Source organism: Pinus tabuliformis, chromosome 4_1 (assembly GCF_031772625.1).
Source record: "Pinus tabuliformis cultivar Carrire ecotype Pingquan chromosome 4_1, CPIR1, whole genome shotgun sequence".
Taxonomy (NCBI): Eukaryota; Viridiplantae; Streptophyta; class Pinopsida; order Pinales; family Pinaceae; genus Pinus; species Pinus tabuliformis.
The window spans coordinates 563,916,486-563,931,045 of record NC_142303.1 but is presented as its reverse complement, the minus strand read 5'-3'; the positions used below and the strand labels follow the sequence as shown (position 1 = coordinate 563,931,045).

General features: G+C 35.9%; 1 protein-coding gene across 2 annotated transcripts; it reads left to right on the top strand.

The window, feature by feature from the left end:
- Positions 1-11,824: 11,824 nt before the first annotated feature.
- Positions 11,825-13,978, top strand: LOC149177112 (receptor kinase-like protein Xa21). 2 transcript variants are annotated; one of them, XR_016258730.1, is made up of 4 exons: positions 11,825-12,494; positions 12,604-13,063; positions 13,208-13,281; positions 13,405-13,966. XR_016258730.1 is itself a non-coding variant. In XM_089423292.1 (4 exons), the coding sequence occupies exons 1-4, from the start codon at positions 11,831-11,833 to the stop codon at positions 13,424-13,426; spliced, it is 891 nt and encodes a 296-aa protein (XP_089279418.1). In that variant the 5' UTR covers positions 11,825-11,830; the 3' UTR covers positions 13,427-13,978. The 2 variants fall into 2 exon arrangements, 1 of the variants encoding a protein (XP_089279418.1); XM_089423292.1 differs by having other exon boundaries at positions 12,604-12,734; positions 13,405-13,978.
- Positions 13,979-14,560: the final 582 nt, after the last annotated feature.

Below are 14,560 nucleotides of genomic sequence, written 5' to 3'. Positions count from 1 at the left end.
TTTTATGTATTCTTGTCTTTTTTCTTTCTTGGCCTTCTTTTAAGTTTTTATTCTTTTTACTATGGGGTCATCTATAGCAAGACCATACTTGTTACAAATGGATTTTTTGTCTAGTAATATTGACATCTTCTGTAGAGATTTATTAACTTTCATACTAGTGCATAAATTTACCAGAGCTTTTGTTATGATGATGTATATTTCTCCCCAAGTAAAGGATTCAAAAGGCAACTGAAAGGCATCTTGTGTTCTTAGATAATCTACAAATTTTGAAGGCAATGCTGCTAAGTAGATTTGTTTCCACAAGAGATTTTTGCTATCTTTAACCTCATATATTCTCTGAATCCAACCTCTATGAAAATCTTCATAATGAGACATTTTATTACATTTAATATTCATGAGAATTATCTCATGCTTATTTCAAGTTCTCCTCCACACTAATGTTCTAAAATCAATGAAGTTAGTGCCCCAATCATATTGCTTTGTGGATCTCCATCAGCATTATGAATGACATCTCCCGCTTCATCTTTCAAGATTTCATTTTCCATTTTTTTCCACTATTGCTGCTGATGACTCTGTTTCCACCATCTCAACAAAGTTCTAGTAAAGCACTGAACAATAGATTTACAAGCTTCTATTTCATTTTTTCCTCTTAGGCACGTGAGCTTGTATTCTGTAAACATAAGATCTATCATTTGTCGAATCTGAGCAATACTCAGATTGTCAATATTCCATTCTTTGTGTGATTCAGGATGGAAGTTAAGTGTTTCTGGAAGTTTCCCTTTTCCACAGGTGCTGGATACTTGTTATATTGACTTTGGAGAGGCTAATAAATAGGAAACATATGTGGTTCCTGCTTTCAAGTTGTTCTACTTCTTTAAACAGTGAAGAGATAGTCATTGGCTAGATTAAGTTCAAGATTAAATTTAGTATTGGAAAATGTACCATATTTATGACTTAACCATCGAATGACCCGAATCCTTCAATCCTGGTTATGCCTTGGTCAAGTCAAGAAGTTTAATGGTAACAAAAAAAATTCGTTTTATTTATTAAGCTCTTACAATTCTCCTTCTGTTATGGCCTCAAATCATAGATTGGTTTCTATGGCTACGCAATTACCAATAGTCACAAACCTGTCAGTGGCTGAATTTGATTGATCGGAACTGCAGTGACTTGCATGTTAAAATTTATGAACGTTTTCAAATTTCTTCGCTGCTAATAGGAACTGTAGGCAGGGACCTGCATGTTAAAATTTATGAACATTTTCAAATTTCTTCGCTGCTAATAGGAACTGTAGGTAGGAAATTATTGATAATCTGTTAACCCTCAGAGTCCATCGTTTAAAAGTCATGGTGATCATTCACACTGAGTCAATGTAGTTCAAGATATACTCTCTCTCTCTATATATGAAATAATTGTAGCGGTGCAGATTGCTTTCCTTCACAAACCATTGTAGCGTTGTAGCGTTGCAAGAGGAGAAGATGGACGTATGTTATGTTCCTTTTGTGGTCTCAAACCATAGATTGGTTTCTACGGCTACGCAATTACCAATAGTCACAAACCTGTCAGTGGCTGATTTTGATTGATCGGAAGTTGGGAAGACTGGTTGTTTCATTGCTTCGATTGTGACTGCAGTGACCAATGTGTTAGAATTTATGAACGTTTTCAAATTTCTTCGCTCCTAATAGGGACTGTAGGCAGGAAATGCTTGATAATCCGTTAACACTCAGAGTCCATGGTTTAAAAGTCATGGTGATCATTCACACCGAGTCATTGTAGTTCAAGATATACTCTCTCTCTCCATATATGAAAGAATTGTAGCGTTGCAGATTGTTTTCCTTCGCAAACCATTGTAGCGTTGCAGATTGTTTTCCTTCGCAAACCATTGTAGAGTTGCAAGAGGAGAAGATGGACGTATGTTATGCTCCTTCTGTTGTGGCCTCAAATCATAGATTGGTTTCTACGGCTACGCAATTACCAATAGTCACAAACCTGTCAGTGACTGATTTTGATTGATCGGAGGTTGGGAAGACTGTTTGTTTGATTGCTTCGATTGTGAGTGCAGTGACTTGTGCGTTAAAATTTATGAACGTTTTCAAATTTCTTCACTGCTAATAGGGACTGTAGGCAGGAAATTAATGATAATCTGTTAACACTCAGAGTCCATGGTTTAAAATTCATGGTGATCATTCACACCGAGTCAATATAGTTCAAGATATACTCTCTCTCTATATATATGAAAGAATTGTAGCGTTGCAGATTGTTTTCCTTCGCAAACCATTGTAGCTTTGCAAGAGGAGAAGATGGACGTATGTTATGCTCCTTCTGTTTCGTTGCATATCATGATAATGCGCCCCTTCTTGGTTTATTTGATTCTCCTTGTCAATCCCTTTGTTTTGATCACACATCAGCATCCTCATCTCAGCAATGTAACTGACCATCAGGCTTTGCTTGGATTCATCTCTGCAATCACCTCCCAATCATTACGTAATAATTGGAATCCAAACGTTTCATTCTGTCAGTGGTCTGGTATCACATGCAGTGTGTGCAGACAGAGAGTGGTTTCCCTTAACGTTTTGAGCATGGGATTACAAGGTACAATCTCTCCTCTTCTAGGCAATCTCTCATTCCTCAGAATAATTGACATTCGTAAAAACAGTTTTCATGGTCATATTCCCTATCAATTGGGAAGCCTCTTTCGTTTAAAGAAGCTTATCTTGGATACCAATCATCTCCATGGTTCCATTCCACCCAGTCTCGGTGGCTGTCACAATTTAACCAACATGACTATGAACCTTAACAATCTGAGAGGAAACATTCCCTCAGAATTCTGTGCCCTCCCCAACTTACAGTTTATTGTGTTAGCACGAAACAATTTGACAGGAACAATTCCCACCTGCTTGGGAAACCTATCTTCTTTAGAATGGATAGATTTCAGGGATAACAAACTTCACGAACCTGTTCCTTTTGAATTGGGAATGCTAAATCTAGCTATAAAAATAGATCTCTATAGGAATAATCTGATAGGCCAATTTCCTTCTTCCTTCTCTAACTTGACAAATCTCCAATATTTGGGATTAGAAGACAACCAATTAACTGGGCACATTCCCTCGGAGTTCTGCAACCAGCACCCCCCGTTGACTGGAATATTTCTATTTATAAATAAGTTCTCTGGCAACATTCATGCTTCCCTCTTCAATTGTTCAAAGCTTCTAGTCATCGAACTCGCTGATAATCAGTTCAGTGGAGTGGTGCCCATGGAGGTGGCTAAGTTGATGCTGCTCAAGGGCCTTTACTTAGATAATAATCAACTGGTTAGCGGCAGCACCACGAGCTTGCCCATTCTAACTGCTCTGACTAACTGTTCCAGCCTGAAAAAACTTACATTATCTTCTAATCGTCTCACGGTACGTTTTCCCTCTTCTATTGGCCAACTCTCTAAACACATGGGCATGATATACTTGGGTGGCAATCAATTAGTCGGAGAAATCCCTCCACAGATTGGCAATCAATTAGTCGGAGAAATCCCTCCACAGATTGGCAATCTGACTAATTTAACATTTCTTGATTTAGATTCGAATTTTTTAACAGGGACAGTCCCTTCTTCATTTAACATGCTTCAAATATTGGAGAGATTGTATCTCGGAGGGAACAATTTACAAGGAAGCATACCGATGGAAATTGGGCAACTCAAAAGCTTAGGGCTTTTGGATCTCAGCTATAATAATCTATCTGGAACAATCCCTGATTCTCTTGGCTCCCTTCAACAGTTAGGATATCTATCGCTCAATTATATCCAATTAATAGGTGATATACCTGCAAATATAGGGAAATGTGTGAAATTATTACAGCTAGATTTATCATATAACAGGCTCAGTGGGCACATACCTGTTGGAAATTTGTGATAATTTCATAACAGACAGACAAAAAAAATGCTCTGTTTTTGACACTCTGTTTTTTACAGAAAGCTGTAAAACATTTACTGGAAACGGTGTTGCAGCAACATAGTTTGGTGTTGCAGCAACGGTGGAACTGGTGTAACAACAAAGGTGGCGGTGTAACAGCAACAAGAAAAATAACTTGCATTTATTAAAAATAAAATAAGTGTTATAGGTTCGTCCCTCTCTCTCAGCAAACAACCATAAAACAAATTACATTCAAAATATCTGCACTGTTGTGCATTTTTCTTTTTCTGCTATCTGTTATGCTGTTACGTCTACTCCTGCTGTGAACTGTTGTGCATTTGAATATTCTGGAAGAATTTATCTTCACGCTGCTGCGTGCTCTCCTTTGCTCTGTATCATTCTTCAGCTGCTCTGTATGATTCTTCAGCTACACTGTATCATTCTTCAGCTAACCTTAAAACAGAATTGCTGTGTGATGTATTTATATGCTAAAACATATCTGATTTAAACAATAAAATATTACAAAATATCTTCTAATGCCTATCTCTGTATTTAATGCAGCAAGGCGGTAATTCTTTTATCAAAAAACAAGTCGGCTGTCTGCAGGGGAAATCAATTCTGTGAGTTTAATGCACATTTATGTGCAAAAATATCAAAGGCGACTTTGCGGCATCAAACAGCCTGGAGTATTTACTGCTAATCAAATTCCTGTCCAGCTGTTCATTGTTGCAGTTGGAATTAAATTCCAACACTCCCCCTTAATTTCAACTGCTGCATACCTAGACACAGGGAAAATTTTAAGAACCCCCCCTAAATTTATATATATAATAAATGGGCGAATCTCCATGGTATATAGGAAAAATGGAAGGCGATTTTATCAATAATATAATATGTATATATAATTTCTTGGCGAATCTCTCACCAGGCATGGCGAGATCTTGGTATTACCATGGGTCAATACCATGGGTTATCATAAACCTGGAGCTTAAAAATTACTATTAATAATTTACAAAAAATAATAAAATTAATAGTTGATTTTTTTTTTATTTTTTTTTTAACCAAGCTAAAATGTTTAACATACATTAAATTACAACATCCATTTTTATTCTTGATCCACTCCGAGAGGGATCAAATATTTTTCACTCTATGCTAGTTTTCATATCACGATATTTGATACCTCTCGGGGGTTAGTAGATCTAGAGTAAAGATGGATCTATGTTGGTTTAATTCCCCCATTTAAATAGGCTACATTTGAGGTGAATACCATGGGTCAATACCATGTGCCATTTTGGTGAATACCATGGGTCGATACCATGTGCTATTTTTATTTTTATTAATACTAATATTAGGGTTAATAATGTATTTTTGCATGGTATTAATAACAATCTAGTCCATGGTATTTGTCCCATAGTATTTTGCCCATAGGTTTCACCTAAATATAACGCATTTTTTGAGTGTTCATAAATATAAGGTGGCTTATGGAGTAAATATAAAAAAATGTTTTATTTGTTTACCATACCTCTCGTTTATTTATATTTTTATTAATTTACCATACCTCTTTTACAAATATGGTATTTGGCCCATAGGATTCACTTAAATAAAACCTCTTTCTTGAGCCTTCATAAATAGAATGAGGGTTATGGACTAAATATAAAAAGAGGTTTTATTTATTTACCATACGTCTAGTTTATTTATATTTTTATTTATTTACCATACATTTTGAGTAAGTATAAAAAGACGTTTTATTTATTTACCATACCTCCACTTTACTTATATTTTTATTTATTTACACCCTTGCATGTATATAAGGTGACTTATGGAGTAAATATAAAAAACGTTTTATTTATTTACCATATCTCTCATTTATTTATATTTTTATTAATTTACTATACCTATTTTATAAATATGGTATTTGGCCCATAGGATTCACTTAAATAAAACCTATTCTTGAAAATGGGCGAATGGATTCACTTAAATAAAATCTATTCTTGAAAATGGGCGAATGGAAGGTTTTAACTCCTAATTTCAAGGGCTAAATTTACCTTTTTTACCCTCTCCCTTAAAATAAGGTGGGCTATTTGAGGTGATTTGTAAAAATGTACTATGATACAAAATATTCGCCCACTAAAAACTTAAAACCCCTTAATTTCGCCAAAGGGCGAACATTCGCCCCTAAAATTTTCTATGCCTAGACATTTCCTGAAATGATCAAAACCTTTCTTTGCTAATGGTTTTGTCAAGATGTCAGCTAGCTGATCCTCTGTTCTGCAGTGCTGCAAAACAATCTCACCATTGTTAACCAATTCACGTATGAAGTGAAATTTGGTGTCTATGTGCTTTGTTCTTTTATGAAAAATAGAGTTTTTAGACAATGCTATTACTGAGCTATTGTCACAGTAAATGGTTGTGCCATTTTCTTGTTCATAACACAAATCTCTGAGAACTCTTCTCAGCCATACTGCTTGGCATGCAACTGCTGTTGCTACCACATACTCTGCCTCTGTTGTTGACAAAGACAAAATTGGTTGCTTCTTGGAAGCCCATGAGATGGCTCCCAATCCCATATGAAACACATATCCCGATGTGCTTTTCCTATCATCAACACTTTCAGCCCAATCACTGTCAGTGTAACCTGTCAACATGAAACTTTCAGAAGAGGAGTATAAAATACCAAACCCCTTCGTTCCATTCACATACCTTAGAATCCTCTTGGCTGCCTACCAATGAGTCTCTTTCGGTCTTTCCATAAATCTGGAAATTAAACTCACAACGTGCATAATGTACGGCCTAGTTGTAGTCAAGTACATAAGGCTGCCAACTATGCTCTTGTACAGTTTTGGATCAAAATATTTGCTGTTGTCTTCTTTGGTCAATTTCAACCCCACTACAGTTGGAGTCACAGCTACTTTGCTGTTCTGCATGTTAAATCTCTTCAACACTGCTTCTACATATTTATCTTGAAAAATGAAAACACCATTTTCACTTTGGTCTACTTTAATTCCAAGAAAATATCTTAAGAAGCCCAAGTCAGTCATTTCAAAATCACTTTTCATGACTTCTTTAAAATCAGCAATGAAAGAAGCATCATTGCTAGTAAAAATCAGATCATCTACATATAAAACAACAATAATAATCTTACTGTCATTCTATTTTATGTAGAGTGTGGGTTCACCATCACACTTATCAAACCCATTCTCAGTCAGATAAGCATCAATTCTGCTATACCATGCTCTTGGAGCTTGCTTCAACCCATAAAGAGCCTTCTTCAGATTATAAACTTTATGCTTTTGGCCTTCAACTCCATAGCCCAGAGGTTGATCAACATAAACCTCTTCTTTTAATACTTCATTCAGGAATGCAGATTTAACATCCATCTGATAAATCTTCCATTTGTGTTGTGCTGCAATAGACAACATTGTTCTCACTATTTCCATCCTTGCTACTGGTGCAAAGGTTTCATCATAGTCTTTGCCTTGTTGCTGCTTGTAGCCTTTCACAACAAGTCTTGCTTTGTGACTCTCAATCTTACCTTCAACATTGCTTTTGGTCTTATAGACCCACCTAACTCCAATGGCATCCTTGCCTTCAGGGAGGTCCACTAACTCCCATGTTTTACTCTTCTCAATTGCACCAATTTCTTCATTCATTGCTTCAGTTCATTTATCTTCATTTACAACATCTTCAAAATGAATTGGGTCATCAACATGACAGTACAAAGCGAATAATGAATTCAAACCGGTATTGTTACTTACATCTCCTTGTTCATAAATCTCATTCAGATTTCTGAATCTTGGTCTTCTTGGTGTGCTTGGAGTTCCATCCGAACTTGAGGGTATTTCTGATCCTTGTGGTGTGCTTGGAGAAGCACTTCCTTGACTTCTTAAGGCTATTCGAATTCCAGCTTGTGGTGTGGTTTGTTGTACTTGCTGTGGTGGAGGAGGAGCCACCAAGGAAGGATTATTTGCTGCTGTCCCTTTCTCTTCTTCTTCATGAGACACAATTGTCTTCACATTCATTGTTTTTTCTAAGCTTCCATCCCAAGCTTCATCTTCAATGAACTGCACATCTCTACTTACTATTAACTTCTTGGTGGATGGATTATAGAGTTTGTATGCTTTTGACTCATCACAATAGCCAATAAAGACACACTTCTCCCCCTTACTATCAAGCTTTTGCCTTAGCTGATCCGGTACATGTGCATATGCTACACAACCGAATACTCTCATGTGAGTGACAGTTTGTTTTTGACCACTCCATGCCTCTTCTGGTATTCTGTTCATGACAGCTTTAGTTGGGCATCTATTCAAGATGTAAACTGCGCAAGTAACAGCTTCTACCCAATACTCATGCGGCAAGTGTTTTGCCTTCAGCATACTTCTGACCATGTCAAGAATGGTCCTATTATTTCTTTCAGCAACACCGTTTTGCTGAGGTGTATACCTTGCGGTAAACTGCTTTTGTATGCCATTCTCTCTGAAAAAACATAGAAAGTCTTGGGAGATGTACTCTCCTCCTCTATCTGTTCTGAGCACTTTGATATAATGCCCACACTGCTTTTCAACAAGAGTTTTGAAGTGGCGGAATTTCTCAAACACTTCACTCTTTTGTTTTAGCATGTACACCTATGTTTTTCTGGTGTAATCATCAATGAAGGTTAAAACATATTTATTTCCGGCAAATGATGGTATTTGCATCGGTCCGCACACATCAGAGTGAAAAATTTCCAAGGGTGCTTTTGCCCTTATACTGTTTCCTGCTGGAAAGCTTTCTTTGTGTAGCTTGCCCAAGATGCAGCCTTCACAAAGGCTGTCCGGTTTCTCAATCAACGACAATCCCTTTACCATTCCCTTTCTGTGCAGCAGATTCAGGCCTCCGAAATTGAGATGTCCAAATCTCAAATGCCACAACCAATTCACATCTTTCACTTGTTCCTGAAAGACTTCTTGTGTTACAGCCGCAATAGTTCTGCCTTCCTTCAAATCTGCCCTGAGTTTGAGAGGAAACATTCTATTGCTGGTCATCTACACCTATGCAATGATCTTCTTACTTGGAGGTATGTCTCTGATAGTACACAAATCATCTTTGAAGAACACGTTGTAACCTTTGTCTATGAGCTGTCCAATGCTCAAAAGATTACATTTCAGACCAGGTACATAGTATACCTCTGGCACAATCATCTGTTCTCCATTTTTTGCTCGAATACTGACTCTACCCTTACCCTTGACAGTTATCTTATCATCAGTCCCTGTTGTTACCTCAGATTTCACATTTTCATCCAGATTGGCAAACATTGCAATATTTCCAGTAATGTGATTACTACAACCTAAGTCTAAGAACCAAAAATCTTCTTGTTTGTATTGTGCTATGTTACATGTTAACAACACGTTCTTTGGGTTCTTATCTTCTTCATTTGCAAAATTAGCATTCTGCCTATTATTCATGTCATTTTGTTTTTTCCTACATCCGTTGGCGTAGTGCCCATATTTCTTACAATAATGACAATGGACTTGGGATTTGTCATACCTTTGTCCATGAGCTTGTTTTTTGCTTGAACCTTCAGCTTGGTTCTAATTGCAGCTCCTTCCGTTTGTGCTAGCAACATAATTTCTGTCTCTGTTTTGGCTTCTTCCAGGACCTCTGTTATTTGCTCTGCCTCGACCTCTTCTTTGGCCAAAAGACATCTGAGTCTTGAACGCTTGCTTAAATGAGGAATCTGTTCCTCTACTTAGTCTGTGTTCATGAGACAAAAGTGAAGCACTCAGCTCATCTACCGTGAACTGTGAGAGATCTTTTGTTTCTTCTATTGCTACCACAATAGATTCAAACCTTGAGGGTAAACGTCTCAAGATTTTCTCTACAATCCTTCCATCTTCAAGAATCTAACCATGAGATCTTATCTGGGTTATTAAGCCAATAATGTGAGTGAAGAATGAATCTATTGTATCAGATTCCTTCATGCTGAGATTTTCAAAGTCTCTCCTCAACATCTGCAACTTTGCAGTTTTCACCTTCTCTATGCCTTGATAGGCAGTTTTGAGAATATCCCATGCCTCCTTAGATTTTGTTGCTGCAGCAATCCGCGGAAAAACACTTTCATGTACTGATTGGAAGAGGAAAAAGAGGCTTTGGCATCCTTCTTTCTGTCGCCCTTCAACTGGTCTCTTTCTGCTACTGTCAAAGAAACCAGTGTTGTTGCATCTGCAAGTTCAACATAGCCAGTTTCAACCAGCTCCCATAGTCCTTGAGAAGCAAACAATGCTTTCATTGTTATGGACCAATAACTGTGATTTTTCCCATTAAACTGTGGCAGTTGAGAATTTGTCAAACCTGTTCCAACATCTGCCATCTTAACCTGTATTGGTAAAGAAGAGATACTGACTGTATAATGAAAACAAGCAAAAACTTTCTCTGTTGGAAAAAAATCTGCTCAACAAGCTTCTTACAGCTCCTACAGTGAAAAACAAACTCTATTTTTGACTCATTGAGTGCCTAGACCGGCTCCGATACCATGTTGGAAATTTGTGATAATTTCAAAACAGACAGACAAAAAAAAATGTTTAAGGAATTAAGACTTCTGTGATCCATAACATTGTTTAGATAATCTTCGGTAAAATCGCATAACCAATCTTTTTTCAATTATCACATTAATGTATTGGTTATGTGATTTTGCCGAAGATTATCTAAACAAAAAAAATGCTCTGTTTTTGACACTCTGTTTTTTACAGAAAGCTGAAAAACATTTACTGGAAACGGTGTTGCAGCAACGTAGCTTGGTGTTGCAGCAACGGTGGAACTGGTGTAACAACAACGGTGACGGTGTAACAACAACAGGAAAAATAACTTGTATTTATTAAAAATAAACTAAGTGTTACAGGTTCGTCCCTCTCTCTCAGCAAACAACCATAAAACAAATTACATTCAAAATATCTGCACTGTTGTGCATTTTTCTTTTTCTGCTATCTGCTACGTTGTTACGTCTACTCCTGCTGTGCGTTTCAATATTCTGGAAGAATTTATCTTCACGCTGCTGCGTGCTCTCCTCTGCTTTGTATCATTCTTCAGCTGCTCTGTATGATTCTTCAGCTACACTGTATCATTCTTCAGCTAACCTTAAAACAGAACTGCTGTGTGATGTATTTATATGCTGAAACATATCTGATTTAAACAGTAAAATATTACAAAATATCTTTTAACGCCTATCTCTGTATTTAATGCAGCAAGGCGGTAATGCTTATATAAAAAAAAAGTCGGCTGTCTGCAGGGGAAATCAATTCTATGAGTTTAATGCACATTTATGTGCAAAAATATCAAAGGTGACTTTGCGGCATCAAACGGCCTGGAGTATTTACTGCTAATCAAATTCCTTTCAAGTTGTTCATTGTTGCAGTTGGAATTAAATTCCAACAATACCTTCGGAAGTGGCAGGTCTTCCAAATTTAGCTTTCTATTTCAACCTTTCAAACAATTTATTAGAGGGCCCTCTACCTTCCACATTAAACAAGATGACTATGGTTCAAGCTATAGATGTTTCTACTAATATGTTAACTGGCAACATTTCAAGCACACTTGGAAGCTGCATAGAACTCAAATACTTGAATCTCTCTTACAATGCACTTGAATGCCCAATTCCAGTTTCACTTGGTGGGCTTCAAAATCTTCAAGACATGGATTTATCATCCAACAATTTCACTGGTGGAATACCCATGTCATTGGAAAAGCTCAAAATGCTCCGGCACTTGAATTTTTCTTATAACAAGCTATAAGGCGAGGTCCCTAAAGATGGAGTTTTTAAAAGTCTCAATGCCACAGCTTTTATAGGAAACATTCGTCTATGTGGAAGTTGGGTCAAATTGCCACGTTGCTTTTCTAGCAGACATAAAAGCCATTCACATCTGAAAAGAGTTGTCATACCTATTGCAGGAGTTACAATGCTTGTTATATTATGTTTGTTTTTTGGAATCTTATGGAGATCACGCAGGACACCAGCCGTGAAATCCTTAGAAGTGCATCCCCAAAGAGTCTCATATGAAGAGCTTATGAGAGCAACAAAAGAATTTAGTGATGCCAATTTGTTAGGAGTTGGTACTTTTGGGAAAGTGTATAAAGGAGTTCTAAATGATGGTACGCGGGTGGTTGTGAAACTTTTCAATTTGGAAAATGAAGAGGCAAACAAGAGTTTTTACAGAGAGTGCAATGTTTTGAGAAGAGTACGCCATCGAAATCTAATAAAGGCCATAACTTCTTATTCAGACCTTCACTCCAAGGCTTTGATATTTCCGCTCATGGAAAATGGAAGCCTAGAAAAGTGGTTATATCCAAATAGTAATGGTGAACAAGAAACTAGTGGCTTGAGTTTGATTCAAAGGCTAATTATAGCAATAGATATTGCACAAGGTTTGGCATATCTTCATCACCATTGTTTTGTGCAAGTGACTCATTGCGATCTAAAACCTAGTAATGTGCTTCTCGGTGATGATATGACAGCATATTTGATAGACTTTGGCATTGCTACCATATGTTTTGCAGGTTCTAGCATTTCAGCATTCACTTCCACACATGCACTCAAAGGATCTGCAGGCTACATTCCTCCAGGTATAATTTTAACTAGATTGTTGATATCATATTAAGCATTTTCATGAGTTTTTTATTCTATCAGAAACTTTGAATCTGAATCTTTATTTGGTTGTGAAATTAAACGCAGAATATGGATTGGGTGGACTTGTTACCCCAAAAGGGGATGTTTATAGTTATGGAATAGTGTTATTGGAGATGTTGACCCGAAAGAAACCCACTCACAACATGCTTGTGGATGGAATGAACTTGCAAAATTGGGTGAATAGCAATTTTCCACATGAAGTTGAGAAAGTGGTGGATAAGAATCTATTAAAGAGAACTGACATGAACAACAATGAAGAAGATAAAAAACTCAATTGCATTAGTCAACTCATAAGTGTGGGTTTGCTTTGCACAAGAGAATCTCCCTCAGAACGGCCTAATATGACAAATATTGTAAACACATTGCAAAACACACTAAACACTCTTTTGGGAACCGATAAAGATCCGAAATTCCAATCAGATATGTGGACCCTGGCAGCTAATAAAAGCACCACCAGTGACAATGCTTATGAAAGTTCTTCAACATTTTGAAGATTTGTGATAAGGTAACAGTTGGATTTGTATAGCTGAACCGAACGAGTATAATTAGGTCTATGTATTTTTGAATCCAATGCTTTTGAAATTTATGTATATATAACTTTATTGTTCCCAACATCAATGTACGTCTGATAAATGTAGAAAATGTGCAGGAGATACTGTATCTGCATGATCAATTTTATTGTTCAGAACCCATCCACATCTCCAATAAAAAATGTACAGGAAGGTTAGTTTTTGTGTTTTTTCTCTGCATCATATAGATATTAAGATCTTTGTATTTCTTTTGTTATTTTTATATCATATACATCATTTTTAAAATTGAAAATTACTTTCCGTGGTTTTTATGCAGTTCTTCTTCACCCCAGCTGTAAGAGATGTCATTACATTACAGAAAATAAAAGTCAACTTTTTTGGTGAAACATCTTGTTTAATTCTGGCTCTACCAGCCTGCCAGTTTATCTTCTAAAAGAGTTCATTTCACATGTAGTTTCATATATCTTCAGTTCATGTAAGAACTTTCTCATGAGTTTCAAGGTCTGCCCAGGGGGATAAATTTTAATCATGTCAATGAAGGTGAATTTTCCATGGACTTGGCTAATACCTCGTATAAAGCTACTAGGCTACACAGCAGCGCAGAAGGAATTTCTTTACTTTCGTTTAAAGCAAGAGCCACACCTGCCAACGAGAAATCACGAACATAGTCATGGGTTGGAATGTGAATTCCACACTAAATGTTGCAATTGGCCATCACCAAGATATATAGATGTTATTTTTGTTTCAAATTTTTTGATGTAAAATGAAAATTTTGGCTCAATTGATCCACTAGAGTTGTGATCAAATAAAAACGTCATTTTTTTTTTTTTAAAAGCAAATATGATTCCATTAGACTACTTTATCACAGAAATGAAAGGTTATTGGGAGCCCTATCCTATGTATGAGAATCAAAGTGTAGTTCTAGAGTTATAATTTTAGAGCTATCTTGGATATGTAAAAGGACATGTATTTGAAAAAAACAAGGCGTTATTTAAATTTATTAATTAGTATGTGATAATTTTAATTATTATATTATTTTTAAAATCTATATATTATTATATGACATGTGGTTTTCATGAAATATTTTATTGAATCAAATTTGATTATTATTATTTAATTTATCAAATATTTTTATTATTATTTAATTTATTAGATATTTTAATTATTTGTTATTTTATTTTTATTTTATTATTTATTAGGATTATTATTATTATTATTTTTCTATTTTTATTTTTTATTTTTAGGATTTTGTACAAGTTGACTCTTTTTAATTTTCTCTATCTTGGATTTTTCATTATTGGAAAATTTTGTCCTTTTTCTTAGATTTTTAAGATTTTGTACAAACTTATCTATTTTTCCTTCTTTTGTCTGGTATTTCCTATATTTATTTGAGATATTTTCTTTGTTTTCTAATTTTATGTTTTGAAGATAAATTCTTTTTTAAATTGAACACTTTGGAAGACCTTCTAAAC